Raw genomic sequence first — 23,617 nt, forward strand, 5'->3', positions numbered from 1 at the left:
AGGAATGCAGTAAAAAGCATCCACATCCTTAAACACCATCACAGAGAGCCTGGTTAAAACCCAATTATGTTCAGACCCAGGCAGAAGAGGGCATAAATAAGAACCTTAGAAGGCAGGGGACAAAGCAATGGTACAAATGGAAATAACTGCACTTTGTACATGGATAACTCCTTCCTTTTCTTCCTCCTTCTGTACAGCTTCTCACCTGAGCACCAAAAATCCCAAGAGCATAAGCCTACTTCTTAGAGAGACCAGAATCAAGTGAGAAGAATATTGAGCTTTATAATTTCTAGACTCTTTGGAATATGTTTGACACCATACATACTGGTACAATTGCACCTTGTCAAACAGAGGAAGTCTGTAGCAACAATAAATATTAATTCCCTGTGCTGGCTTTCAGACTCAATCTTAGTAGATTGAAACATCTGCCACAGGAACGTAAAAAAAAACCCCGAAAGTAGCAATAAAAGTCAAACAAAAGTGCCAGATCCAGCATCTACCACTGCCTGGTTTATGCTAGTCAAGTAACAGATGTTTCAGGCTGTGCCTTTCAGACAAAATTACACTGATCTGCTCATACAATACAGCAAATCCTGTTGCAAATTTGCAGGATATTTATTTCAGCTATAATTCAGGCTCTATTAAAAACTGGATGTGAAAGAGAACACTTGGCTTACAAAGACTGCATTGCCCCTTTGCCAGTCAAGTACCACAGCAGCAAGGCTGAGATATGATTAAAGATGACCACAGGAAAATTGTAGGTCTAGTAATGTCCATTATTCATGCTTTTCAGAAGGATTTTCTGCTGCCCAGCCATCCTGCATAACTCCACAGCAAAGCTGGCAGTACTCTGCTCTGAGCAAGCTTAGTAGGAGTCTTTGGCATCCGTCTCTCCTTGCCCAAGGAACACCAAAGTAACGGACATAGGGATCAGTGTGGGACATCATCTAGTGTTTAACCATCACTCCTGTCTAATGGCTAAGCATGTAAAGCAGAATCCTGAGTGGATTCACACCCAGGATTCCCATACAGCAATTGCGAATACTAGTTTTTGAGGGTGAATAGTGTCTTTGACTAGGTATATGCCCAGTGCATGGCACTGTGGAGCTCTGATTTCACATAGACAAGTAAAAGCCAACGGTTGATGTGGGTTTGGACCCTAAGCTCTGTGACCAGCCGGAGATGGTTCTCGCTTTCAAAGTCCCTCACACCTCTTCCCTCCTCCTACGGAGAAGCACTGTACTGCAAGAGGAATGGCAGGATGCGACCAAGTGAAATCAGATAGAGGCTGAGCAGCAGCTGGCAAACCTCTCAGAACAGGCAGGGCCACCATCAGGGTCAGTGTTTACAAATAATAAATCATGTAAGCAATGCTCACACCAATGTTTGGGAAAGAGCCTGCATCGCCAATTTGACCTCCTGCCCAGCTGGATTTTATGTATTTATTTATTTATTTATTTTCCTGAACGGAAATAAACTGGGGCCTCATGTCGGAAACCGGGAAATTACAGAAAAGCAAGCAATGGAATAAAGCTGGAACAATGACCAATTCAGACAGTCTGTGGGGCCTTCTGCTTATCGTCCATGTCAAAATTTCCTCATCGGAAAGAACTTCATGCAAAATACACAGGATGCTTTTATTACCGAGTGGGTGGCATTTGATACAGCATCCCAACTGTCTGGGGAAGTCGCTGAGCCATGCATTATTTCATGGCCACCTTTCCTACGGGACACTGTCAGAGAGAATACATCTCTGTAGTCTTTTTCACAGTTCAGTCACGCGTTTGTATGGATTATACCCTGCCACGCCAACCCTGAAGTACAGAGATTAATAGGAAGGAAATCAGCTCTTTCTTCTTTCTCCTCTTCTCTGTTCCACTTCATTTCAGCGGCAACATGCCCCTCTCCCCAGACACAATTATTTTGCAGGGCTGAAGCTCATGCCAATACTAAACACGGAGAGCAGAAGTAAGCTGTATCTTAGCAGCATCACAGCACCGCTCCCCTTCTCCTGTGTTTATCTCCTTGTCTGTCTCAGATGACGGCACTTACGCTCAGCACACCCGGGACGGTTTGCAGAACCGCGGCTGGGATTTCCACGAATCCTAAGGCTTTACAGATGTGAAATATCAGTAAATAAGTTAACCTGGAAGCGTAGGCTAGGTGGCTCGAGGAAAGGCCAAATAAATAAATCAATCTGATCTAGAAATCCCTGATTTTAGCAGCGGCGTCACGCAGACCCAGCAGCACCGGCCCGTAGCACGTCTGATCGCGGTCTGAACCCGGTCGATCGGCGGGCAGCTGCTGCGCGCTGGCCCTGAGAGCGCCCGTTAGCGGCGGGGCCGCGGCGGGAGGAGGCGCCGGGGGCCGCGGCACCGGCCCCCCCCCCCCCCCCCCCAGGCCCCGCGGGGCCCCGGCCGCGGGAGGCGGCGCCTCTCGGGGAGGCGGGCCGGGCCGGGCCGGGCCGGGCCGGCGCTGCCTTCCGGGGCTCGGCAGGGCGGCCGGAGCCGGGCAGGATGCGCTCCGCCGGCCCGCTGCTGCTGCTCTCGGCCTGCCTGCTGCTGCTGCTGCTGCCGCCGCTGCCGCCGGCCGCGCCCGGCCAGGGACCGGCGGCGGCGAACGGCAGCCGCCTGCCCGCCCAGCCGGCCGCCGCGCCCGGCAACCACAGCGGGGCCCAGCTCAGCCCCGTGCCCGCCCTGCTCCGCGACCTCTCCGCGCTGAAGGCCGCCGTCATCGGGGCCTGCGCCCTCACGGCCGCCCTCATCGCCTGCCTCCTGCTCCGCGTCTTCAGGTAGGGCCGCGCCGGGCCCTCACCGGGCAGGTGCCGGGGCCTGCGCCCCGGGGGGCTGCGGCCGGGGCGGGCGAGCAGCGCTCAGCCCCGTTAGGCTCCCCGGAGCGGCGGCACCGCGCTCCTCGCCCGTTAATAACGTTCTTCAAGCCTGACCTGCGGCGCAGCACGCTGCGTGAAACCCCGGGGGGGGGGGGGGGGGGGGGAGTCGTAGGGGCGCTGCCAGCCTCGCAAATCTGCATCTTCCCCTGTATCTGTGGAAAAATAGGCCAGGCGATGGTTTTCAAGTGGTGGTTTTTTCTTTTTTTTTTTTCGTTTGTTTTTTTTTGACGGGTCCCAGTTCAGCGTGTGAGGCTGCGGCGCTGGCTGGGGACTGGGGTGGGCACAAACCGAAACTTGAAGCTCCATCCGACAGTATAAAAATACGCGGGTTTCCTTTTTGCTGTGGGGGTGGTGGGTCACTGGGATGGGCGGCCCAGGGTCTCTATCCGTGGAGACGCTCAGAGCCCAACGGGGCTGCCAGCTGCGGGTGACCCTGTTTGATCTCGAGGGGTCCCATCCAGCCTCAGCCGTGCGTGTCCTGTGCACCCATGGGATAATGCAGACGTCACCGCTGCAGTAACTCATGCTGCGTAAAAAAACCCCACTCTTTCTGATTCCTTTTAATGAAGCTCAAGCAGATAAGCTTGAGGAAGTCCAGCATGGCCAAAAGTAGACGTTGATTTAGATCACAGCCCTGATTTGACTGGAGCTGTGATGGGTAACCAGACTCCCTGATGTTTCAGTCAGGTGGATTGCTGATGGATGCATGCTCCTGCTCCCAACACAAAAGGAAAGAAACTCCTGGGCGCTCGGCAGAAGTGCTGGTGAGCAGCAGGAAGCTGGGCAGAGGTTTGCATCTGCTTGGTGCTCGTACCTCATCTGTTCTAGTGTGGCATAACCAGTGCGAGGCCAGTTCGTTCACTGCCCTGCACGCTGCTGGAGTGGGTTGGTGCTGGTGCCTGCTTGAGTTAACCAGGCAAACTGTGAAACTCATGTAATGTCTCCCACGGTGAGCGACAAGAGAAAATTAAACTCAGTCCCTTTAGCAAGCCAGCCTTCCTCTCCTCTTGTTGCCGGAAGAGAGAAAATGAAATATTAAATCTCCTTTGTTAATTGCTATTTATTTCAGGGTAGCGGCGATTGTCCCCATGGTGTACTAGAGGTTGTCCCTGCCTCATCCCGTCTACAAATAAAAAGTTGTTGCTTGTTTGTGCCCAGCTTTGCCAGGAAGATGGCAAACTTTCTGTAGTTAACAGTCGTCTGACTTCTAGGCAGGGGCAGCAGGAAAGAGGCAAGAGCCGGGAGCGCGGGGCAGCTGGCTCTCGGCGGCAGGGAGGAGGTGAGCGCTGTGTCTCGGGTGACAGAAGTAGTTGAACAGGTGGGGTTGGAAAGTTCTTCCTTGTTCTGTCTTCAAGCAGCTCCTTTGTATTTACACGATGGCTGCAGTTGAATGCTCTGCTACTCCTGCTTCTGAATTAATTCTGCGTAGGAAGGGCAGTGTTCACAACAGTAGTATTATAAAGTGTGGTCTTAAAGACCAAAATTATAAGAACTGATATTTTCTGAAGAAAGTGACATTTAACTAAATTCTTCTTAACGTGTTGCCGCAGCTGGCAAAAGACAACGCAAATAAATTTGCTTATTAAAGTGAAGTGGTTTGGGAGAACCCAGTGAAATATTAAAGAGAATTTTTTTTTAATCAATGTAACTGATTTGCAGCTGTATAAAGTTGTCATGGACAAACACAGCAAAATTGATAGTAGGTGTATGAGCTAGAATTGGGAAATCTCTAAGTGCAGAATGAAAAGATTAAATTTCTACTCCTAATACTCTCAGATCTTGGAGAGTTTATTTCCTCTGCCTCAGTTTCTTCTAGGTGTAAAGGAGACCTGGTATAAGACTGAATGTTTCTAGCCAAAGAAATCAAACTGACAGCCTTTAAAGACCTTTCCCTATACCATAATCAGCAAAACCAGGTCCAGGTTAAAGTCACCTTGGGAACGATGGATTAATTCTCCCATGCCAAAGTCATTGTTACACAACTGATCAGAGTTAATGCAGCATTAATAATATGTAAAAAAAACCCACCCTCTGAGATCTCTTATCTATCTTTAATAGAACATACAAGGGAAATGGAGAATGAAGCTTTTGGCTCCTGAGCATGTTTCTTTATCTGACAAAGCACTTGTTTGTAAAGTTACCCTAGTTGCAAATGAGGCAAGAATACCAACAGGTATGTTTGTACAGTGTCACGCTTGCAGCTGACAACATAGATTGGAGGAGATTCTGTTGCAGAAGAGATAACAGTTTACCCTCAATAAATGTAAAGCTTTTCTCCATCAGAACAAGAGCTTTGTTCATACTTAATCAAAAACACTGTGATTTGGGTTTTTTTTGAAGTGTCATGGATTCCTATTAAAGAGATTTTGCTGAAATCCAATCTTTGATTAAACCTTCACTGTGAAATTGCTCTGGGTTGCTGGAAGTAAATTATCCTTTTAGATATGGGCTGTAGAAACGAAATGAATTACTGAGTGGCCAGATATTCTTGTCACAGGCATTGGCTTTATTTTTTTATACATCTAATTTTTATATATTTTTATGTACATATTATTTTCTTTTTTTTGTTTGAGTAGGGATAGATATATATCTCCAGCTTTCCAGCTCTGTTTTTAAGACAACGCTCAGAGGTTCCTCTTCATGCCTTTTGGGAATGTTAGGCTCTGAATTCATCTGATGGTCCCGTGACTCAGAATGTGGTATCACCCAGAGTGGTCTGAATTTCCTTTCTCTCCGTATTTAATAGGGACTATGAAGGCCAGCCAAAACTCTGCTACTTGTCTGCATGTGGCAAGGCCTAATATGCTATAGTGGTGGTTTTTTTTGGCAAGCTCAGTTCTGGGCTTGCTTTCTTTCCTATACCTCTGGGCATTGCATGCTCCCAGACCAAAACCATTTCCACAACAGACAAAATTCCATGTTAGTCTCGGTCACATAGTTGGGTAGTTTCATTACCAAGAAACACAGTGTCTAGCAACAGCCTATGAACAGTTCACACGGCTAAATTCACTCTTTGATCTGTGTTTTGGATTTTGCCTTTTTACCCCCATGTGCTGCCCTACTCTTTCCTGGTACAGCTCAGTTCATTTAATTGAAACACAGTTCTTGGGATCAGCTTCCAGGAAATGTAATTTTTCAGATGTGGCTGTCTGTGCTGGTAGACCGTATGCCTTCTAGGGAAACTGGATAAGTTACTTCTGCTCAAGTGGGCCAGCTGAAAGTAACCTAAAGCTTTAGTTGCGGAAAACGGCATGCTATAAGCGCTCGCTACGTGTCTTGACCTGCCCTTGAATGAACAGAACCCAGGCTGGAAAAAGCTGCTATTTATCTAGATTTTTCGAGAAAAGCTACCCACTTATTTTGTAACTCATTGCTTGTTTATGTTGCTTGTCCAATTTTGATTTTTTCCTCAAATACCACTTTAAGCTTAGTTTTCCAGTATTTGCAAAACTGTTATAAATTACTGAAATTACTGAGATTGAGGAGAAAGGTTCAAGCATATGATCATAGGATACAAGACCCTTTGTTCTATGAGCTGGGCAATTGCTCTGGGCCATCCAAGGCTTAACCCCAGAGAGTTTGACTGATTTAAATTTAATTGTATTATAACTAGTTAGAGTATTCCAGCAAAGACAAGACCTCTGCCAGGAACAGGAAAGAAAAAAATCACAGTTAAAATGATCTTAAGTGGAGAAGAAAAAAACCCAAACCAAAACAAAACCAAAAAACAAAACCAACAAAACAACCAAGACCAAGGCATCCCACATCAAAAGCTTAATTTAAACTGCATGTAGTTTAGGGCCACAGAGAGTGTCAAGTGTCCCCCGCTTGTCCTGGGTCTCAGAGGTCCTGTCTTTGGGAAGACTGGATTGTCTTGATGTGAGCAAGACAGCAAATTGTGAGAATGAAGGGAGAAGGGGTCGCCGTCTCATACTGTTTTGGGCTCTTTACAGCTCTGATATGAACAGTCACAACAGAGGATCAATGTTGTTTCTTGTCGGATTCGCTACCTTGAAGAGTTTGGATAGATTATAGAAGTTTCTATAGCTCTGCCCCATAAAAAACAAGGATACTTCTCGAGCACATCTCAGATGATATTGGTCTGACTGTGCTGTAATGTTTGGAAGTACGTACTGGGTCTAGTACTGGCCACCAGATGTGAGTGGCTGTTTTTTAATTACTTGCAGATATCTGCTTCATTGAACCATGACAATATACCATTTAGGTGTTTCTGAAGTTATTCCCAGTGGCAGTCTCAGATCCATCACTCCTATTAGAAGTGCAGTTAAGCAGGGGGAATGCTTCTGCTCTTTGAGGCTGCATATATTACATTTTAAGGACTTGATTGTTAGAAAACACATCACCATCAGTTTGCTACAGCAAAACGTATATTCAGAAAACATGTGATAACTTAGCTTCATGGTTAAATTGATTGTCTACAGCACTATCCAGAGAGCAGAGGTGCCCAAACAGATCAACAGTAATGAAATATCTCTGATCTAATTGGTCAGCTGGTAGTAAGCCTGGAGTTTCCCCAGGTTTATATTTCCATGTATTTTTTTTTGAACTTCCAAGGGATCCCATTAACATCAAATTATCTGGTCCCAATTTCATTTCTGATACAACATTGCTGCAGTTCTAGGAGAAAAATTGTAGCTGGCTTAACCAGACTTCCAGTAAGCACTCAGCTAAGAAGGGATAGGGGGCTTCTTTGGGTTGTGGTTTTTTTTTGTTTTTTTTTTTTTTTTTTTTTTTTGTTTGTTTGTTTGTTTGTTGTTTTTGTTTGTTTGTTTGTTTTGTTTTGTTTTTTTCCAGGGGATGGTCCTCTCTTTCTACCTCTCTTGGCAGGAAGTGTTGATGCTAAATAAGAAATTCAGAGACCTCTCTCAAGAAAAGCACTGTCTTTGAATATCAGGGTTGTTGACTAAAATAGTTTAGAGGCGTAAATAATATGAACTAGTGAGCTGACTTGAGCATTTACTCCACCATATGATGCCTCAGAAAGGAGGATGAAGTGCTGCATATGACTGGTGCTTGATCAAAATAGCCCCCGGCCAAAATACAGAAACACAAAGTCAGTGTTCTACTCCTGCCCAGCTCTGTATGTTGTTCCTCCCTGCAGTGCACGGCGCAGTGGAGGATGTACATTGATTTCTGATGGACCAGACCCTGGTGTGGTGCACGGTGCCACAAGCATTCGAGCCCAGGGCAGTGCCAATGAGCAGACACCACTTCATTTTCTCTCAATTAAGTGCTGTGCTCACTACGCTTGCCTTCTGTTAACACCAGCGACTTGGTTTTGGTGGGAGCAGCACTGGGTCTAAAGTGAAAGGTTAATATCCCCGGCTGCAGTTAACTTTTTCCCTCCTCGTGATGATTCAGTGCAAGACCTGTAGCATCCCCTTCTAATTACAGGCGGGGTGGCTGAAGTCAGACAGCAGAAGCAACCTGTTTTTTTAAGTGGAGACAGTTTTCTGCACTGAAATAGCCAGCACCACTTCTACCCTGGCTAAACCACTTGGGGAGCATTTCAGCATATTATGCACAGGGCATACTCTGATGACAGCTTCCAGCAAACTTCTTGTTTGCTTTAAAAAAGACCCACACAAAACGAAGGTGTCTGGAAAGGAGATTCCATCTTTGCCCGTGAGGGCTAAGGTGTCCTGATCCTGTCCAGGAGGTCTCCAAAGTTCATGAAACATTTGTATTCTGTAGTTCCTGCCCTGTGCTACTCTGCTGTCTGTCTGCAAACAAAAGTGCTGCCCGGTCCCACCTGCTAGATAAAGTGCTTTTCCTTTTGCGTGGTCATCACTAATGATTATAGGGATCCTACTGAGGGTCAGGAGTTTTAATGTGCAGTGGTTTCCTGATGGGCAGGCTTATTTTGTGTAAATGTAGGAACACTTCCAAGGTTTTCCTTTAAAGTTAGCTTGGGTAATTCTAGTATTTATGAAGCCTAAGGGAGTCATTCAGATGAGCAAGTATGAGAAAATGGATCACTGAAAAGTACAGATTAATGACGAATTAGCTAGGTAATCTGGTGTAGAATTAATTGAAGAAGAAGAGGCAAGGAAAGACCCTTTTGCCCTGCCATTGGCAAACAACTGATTGTAACGGCTTAGCCAAAAACCAGCAGCAAAACTAGCTTCCTCCCTTTTTTAAATAAGCACTGTGTTTAAGTGAGGATTTTGGAAGATTAATAGATCACTGTGCAGTGAGTTCTGCTTCAGGTCCTCTTTAAAGTGGAGGCCAAATAGACTAATTAATGGCTGGAGGCTAAAGGGTTCTAGTTTTCCATTTCTAAAAATACCTATTCTGCAGTAATTGCTTCAAACACTCTGATGTTAACTGTTGTAAGATGAACTCCATAGAGTAAGTTATGTTTTCTAATGGAGGGAATGAGGGACGATATGTCTCAATAAAGTGAGCCTGATACACGGGTAGGATCTTAGATGGGTGAACCTGTGGAAACCCCCTGAGGACTGTATGTGTGAGGCAAAGTGCTAAGGCTGTGTTTGGTTTGTTCTGACAGACGCAGGTTAGTTGTGGTCTATGTTTAGGCCTCACAGCATTAGCAAACGTTTCATGTAAAAGCAGTATAATACTTGTAAGATGAGACCTCCCTGCATCACTTTGCTGCTAGGTCTTGGCTGAGAAGCAGAATAATGTAGAGAAGTGTTTTCAAAAGGATTTTCAAGTGTTTAGGTTAAGAGTCCTACTGTATTGGATATAAAATTGCTTGTTTCAACAACAGCAGTAATAGAACAAACCACCCTGTGCTCTACGTGACACAGCAGCACAGATTGCTATAGAGATTAGACAAGAGGAGATGACTTTCTTCTCATTTCTGATGCAACCTTCGCCTTCAGAACAGGGAGGAAATGCAAACTGCTCCATCCCAAGGGCCGGGACCTGTTTGTTTAGCCTTGGACTACTGCCCAAAAGCAATGCTAGGCAGAGGCACTGAGACTTCCCCATCAGACCTGTTCAAATTTAAATTGAATTTCTTAATTTAAGCGTAAATTTTCTTTAGTTTAAGCTTGGAAGGGACTGTTGCGGTAGAGATGCAAACGCAGAGCTTGAGTCCCAGTCTCTCTGTAACGCTCATGCCTTGGTTCTTGCTGCTGTCTAACTCTTTAAAAGGCATCCATTCTTGGTGCAAAAATGGCAGTGTTGAATCCGGCACATCTCGCATGACATGCCAGGGCAAGACTTCTTGACAGTGAAGGCGTATTCATGGTGTGCTGTCCGCTCGGAGCAGTAGTTGTGATTGCCAAAAATTAGGGGCTGCTTGCTTGTGCCTGCACCAGCGCCCTTCTCATGCTTGGCAGTTGGCAGTTTTGTTTTATAAAAGGTGAAGGGAAAAATTCTGCACTTTGTTAAACAAAAACATCCACTCTTCTTCCCGAAGGCTAGCTGTACACATCAGCACCTTTCTTTAATCACAAAACTGGACTCACGCATGAGCAGTGTGACCTTCCTAATATGCATGAAAGTAGGTGAAATAAAAAGAACCTGCACAATTCAAGCTAGAGGCAACGAATTAGTTGAAAAACATCGCACCAAGTGTTTGTTAATTGAAAGTAAGTGTTAGAAAATAGATCTCAAAACCGTGGGACATGCAGGTGCATGAGCATCTCCATTTCAAAACGAAAGTCGGGGTGGCATCTATAGGAGGAGAGGTGGTAGGTACAGTTAGTTTTGAATGATAGTTTACTATTTTTCATAGCACCTACACAGTGTAGAGCATGGAACTTCTCAGACAAGGCTCAGGGTTGTTGCTCTGGGAGTCCTGAGCTTGGCCTGGTATCAAGGAAAAAGAGCAGGCTGTTTGTACACAAACATCACCACCCCTTTGCTCCTAATCCTGCCTAGAACATTCCCTTGTCTCATCAGAGCTTAACCTGGCCTTTCTCATCCAAACATGTTCACTACACCATTGGCTGCTTCAGGTGATTAAGCCCACATCTCACTTATTGAGCGTGGCAGCAGGAGGACGCCGTGGGCTGCTGCACTCATATGCCTGCTCTGGATGCCAGAGCATCTCTGGTTTGTCAGCGGCTGAAAGAGTGATGTTGATTTGGATTGCAGTTGATGAGAAATTGTGCTCTACACCGACGGGCACAAATGGTGGCCTTGGAAAGGCAGCGGGAGGGGACAGAGGCTGGCTCTGCAGCCTTCGTGTCTGGGGAGGTCTGAATCAAACAGGGCAGTGATTCTGTGTTGGTGAGAAACAGGTTCAGCCTCTCCAAGGAATACTGTATAAAGATGATCCTTCCCTTCCTACCTCTGTGTTTCAGGTCTGGCAAGAGGATTAAGAAGACCAGAAAGTACGACATAATCACCACTCCAGCTGAGCGGGTAGAAATGGCTCCTCTGAATGAAGAAGATGATGAGGATGAAGACTCAACAGTGTTTGATGTGAAATACAGGTAATACTGTGAGCCTGTCTGGTTAGGCGTGCTCACTGAGCTCTTATTAGTGAAGGCAGCTCTTTTTTTTCTCTGCTGGGCCAGCTTGGCAGAGATAAGGCAGTCACAGTCTCCCTTTCACTTTGCCCAAGCATTACCGCTTTCCTTTGCAGCCTCGCTGCCTGTTCTCAGCACACATTGCTCCATACTCTCCTGCTCTTGTAATAACCACGTCACTACCCCTGTGCTGTCTGCCCTCCTCTTTTCTCTGCAGAGCAGCACAACGGGGTACACATGCCACAAACAGCTCACAAGGCTTAACAGACTGAATTCCCCTCCTGGGCATCTGTTGGCAGTCGTTCCTGTGCGCTCTCGGTGTCTACACATGCACTGGGTGGAGGGCTGTGGGTCAAGGGCTGCTTTCCCAGGTGTGGCCGTTGCCATGAGCCTGGGAGGAAAATTATGGGGAATCTCCACCAACCTCTGGGTTTGTACCAGAGTGCTCTCTGGCCATTCCGGGACACAGAGAGGACTGTGGTCCCTTGCTGATGTTGTTAGCAGTTATCCCTTAGCAACAAACTTTCCTTAAATGTGTTTGTTTGAGATAGAAGTGGTGTGACAACCCAAAACTTTTGGTGCCTATTCTGGGCCTGAGATTTATAGCAACCACTCAGCACATAAAGATGCTGCACACTGATTTATGGCATCAGGGTATCCATCTCTTATTTTTATTTTCATCAAGCCATCCACAGCATTCGTGTTGCATTCTCATCCAAATAAGGCCTACTTTCAAATCTGTCTCACTTTGGCTGAAATAAGCTCTCATAATTACAAAACCACAGATCTTGACAATTCCTAACTGGAGATTTTGCAGACTTTACTCATGTGGCCCATCTCCTATCTTTGGAAAGGGGGAACGACACATTTGCTCTGAGCACGTGAGCCAGCATCTAAAACACATACCACCACACGCTGCTGGCTTTTTTCAAAATAACTGTGTTAGTTCTTTTTATAAAGTCAGGCAATAGTTGGAAGCCATGACACAATGAAGGGTGTGAACTGTGCCTTTATGTGTAAATTAGTTCTTGAATTAGAAGACTCCTATCAGTCCTTGCCTGACTGTTGCCATTCTCTGTAGCTGCCTTGGTTTTGCTCTAATAATTTCAGCTTGTGCAGTTTTTATTTTAGGACTGAGCTTTGTTAAACCCAGAGTGCCGAGATCTGTGTCGCCGTGGCCTACTTCAACAGCTGTGTCTCCTGCCCCTCTTCCTCTTAACTAAGCACTTTCTCCATGAACTTTTGGTAGCGGGATTAGAGGGGTTTTCTGAAGAGTGAGAACAGAAGATTCTCAATCATGGCAGTGCTTCAGGATAAGATGCCTAATAGTAAAATTAGATGAACAAAGAAGAGAGCTTGCTGGAAACAGTCTGACTCATGAGAGTTGTAGTCGTGTTATCTGACGTTACTTCCCTGGAGCACACACCGTGCTGATGCTTTCACAAAAGTTATTCGGTCTTCATGGGTTCCTTAGCAGTACAAATGGCTCTTCACCTTGTGTGATGCTCTGTTTGGAGACCTTAGGGCTTTTTGGTTCTTAGCCAACCAGTCTTCTCCAACTGTGGGAATTCCTCCTTTCTGCCACAGTGCAACAGCTATTAAGTTCCACATTTTCTGAAATCCTTGCTGTTTCAGACATACGTTTATTTAGCTCAAACAGAGCTGCCTCAGTTTAGAGGGGGAGATCATATTACAGAAAACCCCTTAGCAGTACTGATTTTGGAAAAAAACCTTCTTTGAGGATACATGTGCTGTAAAAGGTATCAAGCTCTCTGGTTCCTTTGTGTGGCTTGGAGACTACATCCCCAAACAGTTCCTATCTCCTGTCACCAATAAGGACAGTTCTGCAAATTTGAACTGCTGAGTTTGTCCACTGACATCCCCATTAAACCAGGCAGGAGGTTCTCCATAAGTGCTTGTGTTCAAATGGAAAGAGAGGGCTAGAGCTGCAGAAGAGGCACCTCAGACATGCCCACAGTAAGTCAGTGAACTAACTTCTACCAGGTCTTCTGCTGGGATTCTTTCTCCAGCTCCCCCCTCCCGCCCCACCAAAATTGGCATTCAGGAAATAGTGACCTGGAGAGGTAGGTTTGTTTTTGATATTCAGCAAGTGTCTACAGTTTTAAAAGAGCCTTTGTTAATTGCTAAGTAAGGAAAACTACTTTCCTTCTCCATTATCTCAGAAAAAGTAATTAAAATGTGCAAATGCATCAGGTGAACTTGCAGAGGTGTCGCTAGGGCTGATGCATAAAGAACGGGTTGATACTGCTGTTTCAGCTTGTTAGCCAACTAAAGCAACGTGTCATGAGGTGCAGCAACCTGGACGCAGCCGTGATGGGGACAGAGGAGTGACAGGTGTCTCCTGACAAATACCCACAGGCAAGAATATTCCTCACTCTCTCCTTTATCCATTTATTTTTAAATTCAGATGAAGGTGCATACTTGCCAGCAGTCAGTATCGGTTGTGGCAGCTGTTTGGGTTTATTCAAGCAGCCTCCTAGCAGTGGCGCTTACTCGGCTTATGGCACAACAGACCTCTGGCCCATCTTGGTGAGGGGCTTTTGACCAGGTGCTGCTTTGGTGACTGTACCATTACTGGGATTGCTTTCAAAGAGGCTAAACCTTATGCAGCCCCATGCTGCAGCACAAATCCACTGGTGCAGTGCCATGGCTGACGAGTCATTATTCTGATTTCCTTAACTCTTTATTTCTTTGCAACACGCTGGGACTGAAAGATATGCCTAGGGCTGGACTGCTCATTGTTCGGTGTTTTAATACACGTGCTACCATATCTAAATCAGAAACCAGCTTTCCATGGCTGTTTAAACCTAAAATTTTCAAAGTCTCCCTGACTCCTGAATATCACATAAAATTAACTGGAATCTTTTGTCCTGTTCATTTTTGATGTAAAGGCTGTGAAACTATGGAGAAAATGGTCCATTCTCCATCAAGTAGTGATTTGCAATGGTGTTTGCTCAGTGCTTTCCACTAGAAAGTGTTACTTATATGTGCTGTAAGACAATCCTATGCTTTCCCATCTCTAGGGTGGCAGTAGGGAAAAATCTGAGGAGCTGGCTTGGAGTGCCATGACATTAAGTACCTCCTGTGTATAATACTAAGCACATTAACCCAATATTAACTTACTCAGACTGATATGCAGGTCATAAATAGAGTCTTGTTTTGGGTTTGTAGCATAAGTCTTTGCTGAGGATGGTGTGGGTAGGCTCTGGGTGGTTTGTTTGAGGTCCCTTCCCATCACTGAAATATCTATACTGGCACTTGCATCTGTGTTTGGGGGAGTAATTGAGATTCTGTGCTGTCTCCCCCACGTAATGCAAACAGCACTCTAATTAAAAGGCAGTTGGTCTCTAGCAGCAACAGGGGAGAAGCGACATATACCTCCCAATTGTTCTCATGCCATTAATTTTCTTTCCTTTAATGCTTTGTCCTTGTGTGTATTTGTTTCCAGTCTTACATGAGGCATGAAAGAACAGCACAGTGTAAATTGGGTTGCAGTATGAAGGCTGTTACTTTTTAATTATTTTTTTTTTTCAGGAGGCTTTAAGGTTTTGGGCTCCCAGTAGATCCCACCCCCTACTTTACTTGGGCTGTGGAGCAATGAGAAATAACCACCTTCCTTCTGTAAAGCAGACTAATGAGACCACTTCAAAATCTTAACCAAACACAGTCCTTTCTGTGGATGCAAAAACCACCCACTGCCTGCCTCTGATAAATGCAGAAGTGTGCATGCACTGGATTAGATACCCTCTTTGCGATCTCATTTCAGTAGCAGGGAAGCAGTTCTGTCAATGGTCTCTCTAATCCTGCAAGCACAATTTCTGTGTGACAGGAGGCTGAAAGTGTAAATCAAAGATTGTCACAGAGCAAAGATGTGGAATCACTTAGACATTAACACCTCCTTGAAAAGCTTCATGGAAACCATTTTTTTTTTTTTTTTTTTTAATATAGAGGATGGTTTTCTATGAATATTTGCTTTGGTATTGAAAGAGGCATTTGGATAAGAAGTTCAGGAATTGTTCTGAAATTATTATAGAGCTACACAAAGAAAGCAAACTGAATATGGAAAGGGTGTTTGCTTCTTGATCACCAGTTCAATCTGTGCTGCTGAAGGCTGAAAGGTATCCCTGTCCAATTGATTTTTGGACCTTGTGAACTGTATTGGTCATCATTTTCCAGATGTCAGATTTTTTTCATTTTTTATGATGGGATTACACTTGCTGCACAGCTTGGAAAATTAGTGGAGATAGGGGAAAGCTAAATCCCATTCTCCAAGTGTGCTCTTTCTCAGCCCAACAATAGGTCTTGATTTTAAGATTTCCCTCTCCTCTTTGCTCCTTTAGCACTTTCTTTCAAGAGGCAAGCAAAAGTTTCACAGGTTTCATGATCTACCTGATGGAGCTAAGCCATTGATTCATCAGGCAGTTGGCGCTGCGTGATACTGGAGAAGAGGGGAGCGAAGTAAAGTAGGTTACAGGCAAATATCCCTGACAAGCTGGTGTTGGTGTCCATCCCCCATCACAGAGCACTCTGCTTGCTTTGTGTAATAAGAAAAGAGGTTAAAACAGCTGCAAAAAGAACAAGTTTCTGAAAAGGTAAATAAAATTGTTAGCTTATTAAGCTTATTAACTCTAGCATGGCTCATTGGGGGATTTCTTGTCAGCTTCAATAGAAAACTGAAAACAAGTGCTGAATAAATTCTGTGGTGCCTTGCACATGAAAGGCTTTGAAAGTGCTTCAGTTATCTGGGATATCAGCAGTGTCTCCTCTCCCTGCTGGCTTGCAGCTGTGGGAGGCAGCGCTTTCTGCTCTTGCTAGGCTTGCTGAGCCCAGCTGTGAGAATTTCACAACTGTCCCCAAAGAACATTTTGAGTCCGGGGTGATACGTGCCATGTGAGAGCCTGAAGTTGGGGAATAACTTGGAATGTAAATGCCAGAGCTGGAATCATCCCAGTCCCAGTGTCAGGCTCCTAAATAAGTACTGAGAGAAAGCTTTTCTTGGGGCAGATTGAAGCCTCCATCCTTTGTGTCGGCTAAATGAAATTCCTGTTTGTTTTCCACATGGATTGTCATTTTTCCCTCTAACAGCAGCAGCACCAGCAAAATGCAGGAGCAATTTAGGAATGCATCTTCCAAAGTGCTCTTGAGAGCAGAAAGATTTATGTGTAAGGAGTGGTGGCAGACAGAGGAATGAGGACAGGAACCTTTATTCAACCATCATGGAACTAAAGGGCTTCTGAGAGCTTGCAGGATGTTTTAGAGGAAAGATGAACCTCATGTAAAGGCTGGATTCTTGATTCATCCCTTTTTCAGGCACAGGTAGCATTGAACTGCGTGGAAACATCTTCATCACAGTTGCAGGGCTCAGCCTTTGGTGTGCCTGAGTCTTATGGGACTCTGTAAAATGAGAGTTACGCTATTGGTGTCTTCTCTTTGAATACGTCCTTTCCAGATCCTGACTGTGTGCAGCTCTGAACGGAGCATGGTATTGTCTGCTTGCTACAGCAAGGTGTTGACTCTCAAGGGAGCAGCTCTAATGGATTTTTTGCCAGCAAAAGCTGCAGGCTATTCTGGATGCTAGGTGAATTGTGCTGGGGTTTGTAGCAGCTTAATTTTTTTTTTTTTTTTTTTTCCAGCAGACAGCAGTGACAAATTGTGTATAAATGGAGGGATATCATTTATCCTCATCTGAAGCGGGGTACAAATCACTAACACAGCTGCTTACTGTAAATACAACAAATTGCCAAAGCTTTGGTGCTGCTGTTAAGGATTTCCCATGGGTCTACATGGGGAGGAAAGAGATGGTATAAAAGCAATTTTTGTAGGCCAGGTTCTTTCCTCATGCCACTGTAATGGTTGTTACAAAGCATCCCACATTCTGCTGCCTTGTTCAGTTGATTATACACTGGCAGTGCAGTCCTACAGGAGGGCTCTGGCCTCCTTTATGGAGTGTAACAAGTTCCTGTTAAGACTATTTTTTTTAAGCCCTGGAGCAGTAGGGTGTCAGGAGGAGAAACCATAGCGAGGAGGAGAGTCCACATGTGTTGGTTAGGAAGGAACTGTGCTGATGTGAACAAAGCTGTGAGGTCCAAGGTGCTGTTTCATGTGTAGTGAAATAGCAGTCCCCCTGCACACACTCCCTTCTCTGGCCTGCACAGTGGCTGCTCACAGGACCTTTCAGCATCTGCGTTTTATCTGATGTAACTCTACTTTTTTTCTTCACGTAGTCTAGATTCTCCTGGCATGGTGTTAACATCACATCAGTGCCCAGCGTGGGGCATAGAAATCAACTGCTGGAGGGAACTGATGGCAATCACAGTGAATAATGCTGCCTTTTCTTTGGTGGCCTTTTGGATTTTTTTTTTCTACTTTGCACGTGGGCTCTCACCTCTGCCTGTGAGTTATTTAATTGCAAATCTACAGCTGTACTAATTCTTCCTGCTTTTCAGGTAAAACAGTTCCATGGAGAGTTGGTGCCCTGCAAGACGTCATTCTGCTGTCGAGGGACCTGCTGAAGCCATAACTGTGAAAGGGGAGGCTTTCATCTCTGCAGCGTCACAACCAAACCAAGCCTCACCTCCTTGAGGTGCTGTTTGTACAGCAGGCTATGGATCTTCTGACCAAAATGTCACCCCTTGGTTCCCTGGTTTCCAAACCACTGTGTTGGAATGACCAGAGTTCCTCTTTGCAAACCCAGCTCTCTCTTGCTTTAGGAGGGCTGTGGTGTCACTAAAGCATGACAAGACACAGCCCTGTGTACTCACTTGCAGCTCATTATGGTCTAAGTAAGTTTTGCAAAAGGAAGACTGAACCAAGCTGCCCTAAGGACTTACTTCCTAAAATCCTAATTCAATACTTCAGTCACTGTTAAACTTTGGTCGTTGTTAAAGAGATCATGTGTTTAAAAAAACCCAAGAAGTGTATTTTTGGGGCCTTACAGATGTGATTTATGACTTTAGGTGGTAAAAATGTAAGCCATGTTGAAATGCCATGCTGTATGTTTAGTGTAGGATTTTTAGGGGCGAGGGAGTAAGAGGTTGACTCATGTAGAAAATTTTCTTGACTTGCTACTGACTTTTTTTTTTTAAAAAAAAAACAATTGCACTAAGCTTTCATGATGACATTCTCATTGACATTCTCATTGTTCCAAGGAGCTCTGATCAGACCAACTTCAATAGATGAGACCATGGGGAAGTAGGAAGAATCAGGCATGCCCTAAACTACAACAATCTTGGATTAAAGAAGATATATTTTTGTAGTTTTCTGCCCTTCCACAGGGAGTAAAACCAGTGTTTTGTACTGTCCTGTGCTGACTGTAACTTGTCTACAATTCATCTATATTACTCTTTTTCTAAGTAAAATAAGTCCTCATGTGGAATGATTAGATTTCAGAAGGAATACCTTATTTTTCATGAAAGTTTCATGTAAGTGATCTTAATCTGTATCAAACTGGAAGTTTTCCCTTACCACCTGCTTGACAAATCCCATTTAACTCAAGGATGCATTTTTAACCATCATTCCCTGCTGTGCTTTGTGCTGCAGAGGTCAGAGCTGTGGGATGACACTGTGAGAATTAGAATGCTGCATCTGGATAGATTGGGTTTAGGAGACCACAAGTATGTACACTTTCCAGGCCACCGTTCTAAAGGGCAAACCTAACTGGGTTAGTTTCTTTACTTTGTGGTTTTCCTTTAAAGTAACCACAGATGCAGTTCAGACTTTACTGTACCCTTTAACACCTTTTAGTTTGGGTTTTTAAGCTGGCTGGAATCTTGCTTTTCTTGGGGAACGCATGTTTTCTAATTGTTTTAGGTTTGTCCCACTGTTTGCTTGACCCTCTACTAGCCTCCTGCAGTTACAACCCCTCAAGGCGACTGCAGTTTCTGGCAAAGCACCAGTCTTTCAGCGAGCTGCCAGTTTTGGGGTTGGTTTTTTTTGAAGGCCGATTGGGATTTGAGGCTTGCTGAGAACACTGAACAGCTTTGTCATGATACCGTGACCTATGCCAGTTCTGCACGGTTCCCTTGGGCTCTGCAGTCAGGAAATGGAGGTGAAGGGGAATTTTTTTTTTTTTTTTTTTTTTTCTCCTTCCCAGCAGCCTTGCACTTTCATCGGAGAAGCTCCCATAACACAGCTTGCTTTCCCTAGCCGTGACTCAGCAAAGGCTTTGCAAACAGCCCACTCAGCCTGGATGGAAAAATCCCACAGCAGACTGTTGTGTTAATAATAGTCATCAAGGCAATATAAAAATACTATGCTATTTTCATTCATGGAATGAGTTTGAGTCATTCTGTATACAGTTACTAAGCAATATTTAATGTGTCAGCTGCGAGGTGAGGACGAGGCCAAGCAGGTTGTGTTCTGGCTGGTAGAAATTGCAGAGACCAGTAGGTTCAATGATGGTGCGGGTTGAGGTAAGGTCTGGGGCTCTTTCCCCACCTAGGTGAAACAGGTGTCAGGCTGGCTGATGCTGAAGGAAATATATTGTGTCTCTTCAGGGCTAAAGTACTTTGAAGACCAAGTATTGAACTTCTTGGGCAGACTGAGTCCTTTTGAAGTCAGAGAAGTGGCGATGCTGAGAGAGGAGAAGGAGGTTAAAAGCTTCTGTCTGTGTTTGTGGAAGGAGGCGATGGAGCGAGGTGACTGCCCTGTCAGAGCAGATACCATAGCAACATGTTTGTGTCCACTCCTCTGCCAAACTCATTAAGCTGAACATCAGGTGCTGGGGATGAGTGGTGGAGAGGGAATGAAGCCTTCTCTTTGAACAAAAGAAAGGTGAGACCATGTTATGCAGGAGAGAGATGAGAGGAAAAGTTGCATAATGGACACTTCTTTCCAAGGATGTCAGTTCCTGAAATAGGAGTTTTTCCCACAACTTTAGGTCACTTGCTGAGTTAGACTGGCGAAGGCCATCCACTCCCTTTGCTTGTGGCTAAAAAATCCCACTGTCTCTATAACGCGGCCAAATCTCAGTGGTGGACAGGGACCAGATATTTGAGATGTTGTGATGGAGGTGCTCAACTGCCACTGGGATGCTCTGGCTCCTCAGAGAGGTGCCAAACCACGTGCCGTAAGCTAAAAAGTGCTTATAGGGTAGCAGCAGCTGCTTGGTAGAAATAAAAGGCCAACCTCACCAGTTGTTTATGGTCATGAAAATAATCCGAATGCTTTGTTTGATACTCAGTTGCTGTTGCAAATGTGAGGCCATGTTTACCTCTACAAAAGTTGCTGTATGTGGTTTAAAGTGTCTGGTTAAATATTCTATAGCTATATTTAGTTAAGATTTTAAGAGCACTTGATGTGACTCATCTAATAGTGTATATATCTGAATATTTTTTTAATGGTAGGAATTAGTTTAAAACATAGTTTTAATAATTTGAACTGTTTGGTTCAGATAGTTTTAGGAGTTCATCGGAAGAGAAATAGCCATTAACCACTACATGAGTGTTTTACCTTAATGTTCTGTGTATCTTAACACTGCAGATTTAGTCTGATTGTGACTGTAATGTGTCTTAATATCTGCTGCTATTTTGTGTTGCATAGTCAAAACTTGCTTTGTTCAAGAGCATTCTTAAAGGCGTACTTTTTTGTTACAGAAAATGAAAAAAACATTATTACAAATGTCTGCCTGTAGCTCACTCACTGCTTACAAAATCTACCAACTAGAAGCAGAGTCAAACAGAGCAAACAAATTAGAGGCTTTCCTATTTGTGCATGCTGTGCTGTGGAGGAAAAACCCTGCACAGAATTGCAGCTTCTTTACTCCAATCTCAGCCGTTATCGGAGATTACATTTGAGAAGCCAGAAGTTGGTGTGCCATGCCTGCCTGCAGAATTGAGTCAGAAATGCACAGATAGCTTTGTATTTTTTTTTTTTTTTTTCTCTCCTTTTCCTCCTGAAAGATGTGGAGATGACTGCAAACGCTTGTTTAGTACACTAACTTGTGCTATCCTAATACTTATCTTAAGCCCAAACTGACTTGGAAAAGTCTACAGGCGCTAATGAAGCTTCAACATACAAACATAAATGCACTTAAACGTTTTGTTTGGAACTATTCTTTCTGATTCACTGTATGTGGTATAATCTCTGCAGGGTGGCAGGCTATGGTTTTCATTAAGGGCTTTTTCTTCTGTTAGATGAGTTGCTGCTGCTGCAGTTTTTGTGTGAGGAGTTATCAGGACCATGCATTTTGTTTTGTGCAATCGCTTGAACTTTTTAAAACATGTTTAAGAAAATTTGTCATTGTGACCAAAGCTGCTTCTTAAGAAAAAATTGGTAAGACAAGTTTGAATGGCCTTCTCATGTTTCAATAGAAACTGCCATCATTAAACATGTTCTTGAAATCCCTCGTGTCGTGTGTTAAGGAGGGAATGGGAAAGGGGCTGTTGCTTGTTGAAGGTTGGTGAATTTGAGAGCGCCTTGCATGAGCCCTCGTTAGAAGAGGGCTGCAAGCTCCTTTGTCCCCTGACCCTGAACCAGAGCACAGCAAGGGGGAAAACTGGTTTTACCAGCATGGAAAAGCAATGTGTTTAATTACACAAAGTCCCAGATCAACCATCAAGAAGCTAGGCTTATGTCTAGATTCTAAAGGGAAGATATCTCAGTACGTTTGTCTACAACCATGTTCGGTACCTTGGAGCCCACAAACTATAGACTTCTTGGCCCAGACTTCAAGCCCAGTTGCGTGAGCCAAGGCATGTCCCCTCCCTGGGGTGGCCAGGCCATACCACAGCCGTTAAGCAGACTTCCTTTCACTTCAGTCTTGCTTGACCAGGTTCCCTGCTGCTGAAGCAATTCTGCCTTGTGACTTTCAGGGCTTGGTGAGATGCTGAAGTGCTGGAGATAAGGATCAGGGCAATCTGAGGCTTGTTTGTTGTTGTGCACTTTTTAGCTGTGCTCTCAAGGCTGTTTTCCTCTTGTAATGTTTTTACATAGAGTGCAGACCCTGGAGCAGCTACAGGACAGACTGATCCAGTACCCGGTGCATGAACCAGCTCTGCCTCTTTCCCACATACCATGTAATTGCTCCTGCCTTGATCTTCATCTCTTCAGTAACAGTCTAAGAGTAATTCAGTGCTGTGGACAAAAGGCAGCTGCTGTTCAGTTGATGCTTTTCAATTATGTCTTGACAGTAAAGTAAAGCTCAATCTAATTCAAAATACTTAACAAAATGCTATCAAGCCTCAGCCACGAGCCAGCTGTTGTGCAGCAAAGCTGGTTTGTGTAGGAAGTTGAAGACCCATCAAGGTGAGCCCCAACCTGACAGAGCTGTGCCTAAATGGGACAGGCTCCTGTTAGCATAAGCTGCAGAAGTGAAGATGCCATGTGATGGAAAGGCAGCAGCTACAATCTCTGGGTGTTCTTGCCTTTCTGATGAGGTCTCAAGTGCAAGATGAGCAAATGACCAAAAATCTGATGTAAAATATTAGCTAGGAGCTAAAAAGGTAGTACTTGATGAAGGTGACTGCAGCTGAGGCTCTGGGCAGAAGGGGCAGGGCTCAGCTTAGCCCTTTCTGAATTTTGACACGCAGGAAGCCTGCAGCTACAACTAAGTTCTTGCACAACAAAGATTTTCTCAGACAAGTCTTCAGACATATACTTTTTAAATGGATCCTATTAGAGGGTTATTTCTCCAGTATCTAGAAGGGCTCTGCATGGGCCAGGGTATAACATGACTTCCCCTCTCTCCCGTTCTTGGCTGTTGCCACCTTTGTACAAACTGCTGCTCTTATTAGCAAGTCTGTGCACGAGTGTGAGGTTAACTGAACAGAGCTGTCTAATACATATTTATAACCCTGCAAAGGAGAGGGGGTGCCTTTCTTGTGTCTCTTAGTAATCTTTGGATGCCTTAATACTGATAACTGCAAAATTGTCAATGATGTTTGGCAAGTGCTATCAGAGAGATGTTAGTTTAACACAGATAATTTGAATTATGCCTGACAACAGGCTCTATTAAGAGTATGAAACAGGAATAGCTCTAATTGCTTAAGACCAAGTAGTCTGTAACTAGGCTGCACAAAAACATAATTGAAGATAGTTAATCTCCCTATCACATGGCAATTACCAATTTCTAAGAGGCCAGAAACTCTTCTAGCTCTGGTTTCTAACAGACATCTCCTCCCGGTTGAGTCGCTTCTCCAGTGACTGTTTGCTCATGGGGTGTTAAATGAGCTGAAAAACACCTCTTCAGTTCAAGAACGCAGTATGGAATGGGTGGCCATTGCTTTTAAAGCTAAGAAGC

The 23,617-nt window shown here is 44.6% G+C and overlaps 1 protein-coding gene across 1 annotated transcript; it reads left to right on the forward strand.

The window, feature by feature from the left end:
• Nucleotides 1-2,443: 2,443 nt before the first annotated feature.
• FAM174B (family with sequence similarity 174 member B) lies at nucleotides 2,444-21,719 on the forward strand. The gene is made up of 3 exons (XM_042804275.1): nucleotides 2,444-2,791; nucleotides 11,191-11,322; nucleotides 17,826-21,719. Exons 1-3 carry the CDS (start codon nucleotides 2,517-2,519, stop codon nucleotides 17,827-17,829), a joined length of 411 nt encoding a protein of 136 aa, XP_042660209.1. The 5' UTR covers nucleotides 2,444-2,516; the 3' UTR covers nucleotides 17,830-21,719.
• Nucleotides 21,720-23,617: the final 1,898 nt, after the last annotated feature.

The sequence above is a fragment of the Tyto alba genome, unplaced genomic scaffold, assembly GCF_018691265.1.
Source record: "Tyto alba isolate M040663 unplaced genomic scaffold, T.alba_DEE_v4.0 Super-Scaffold_41, whole genome shotgun sequence".
Taxonomy (NCBI): domain Eukaryota; kingdom Metazoa; phylum Chordata; class Aves; order Strigiformes; family Tytonidae; genus Tyto; species Tyto alba.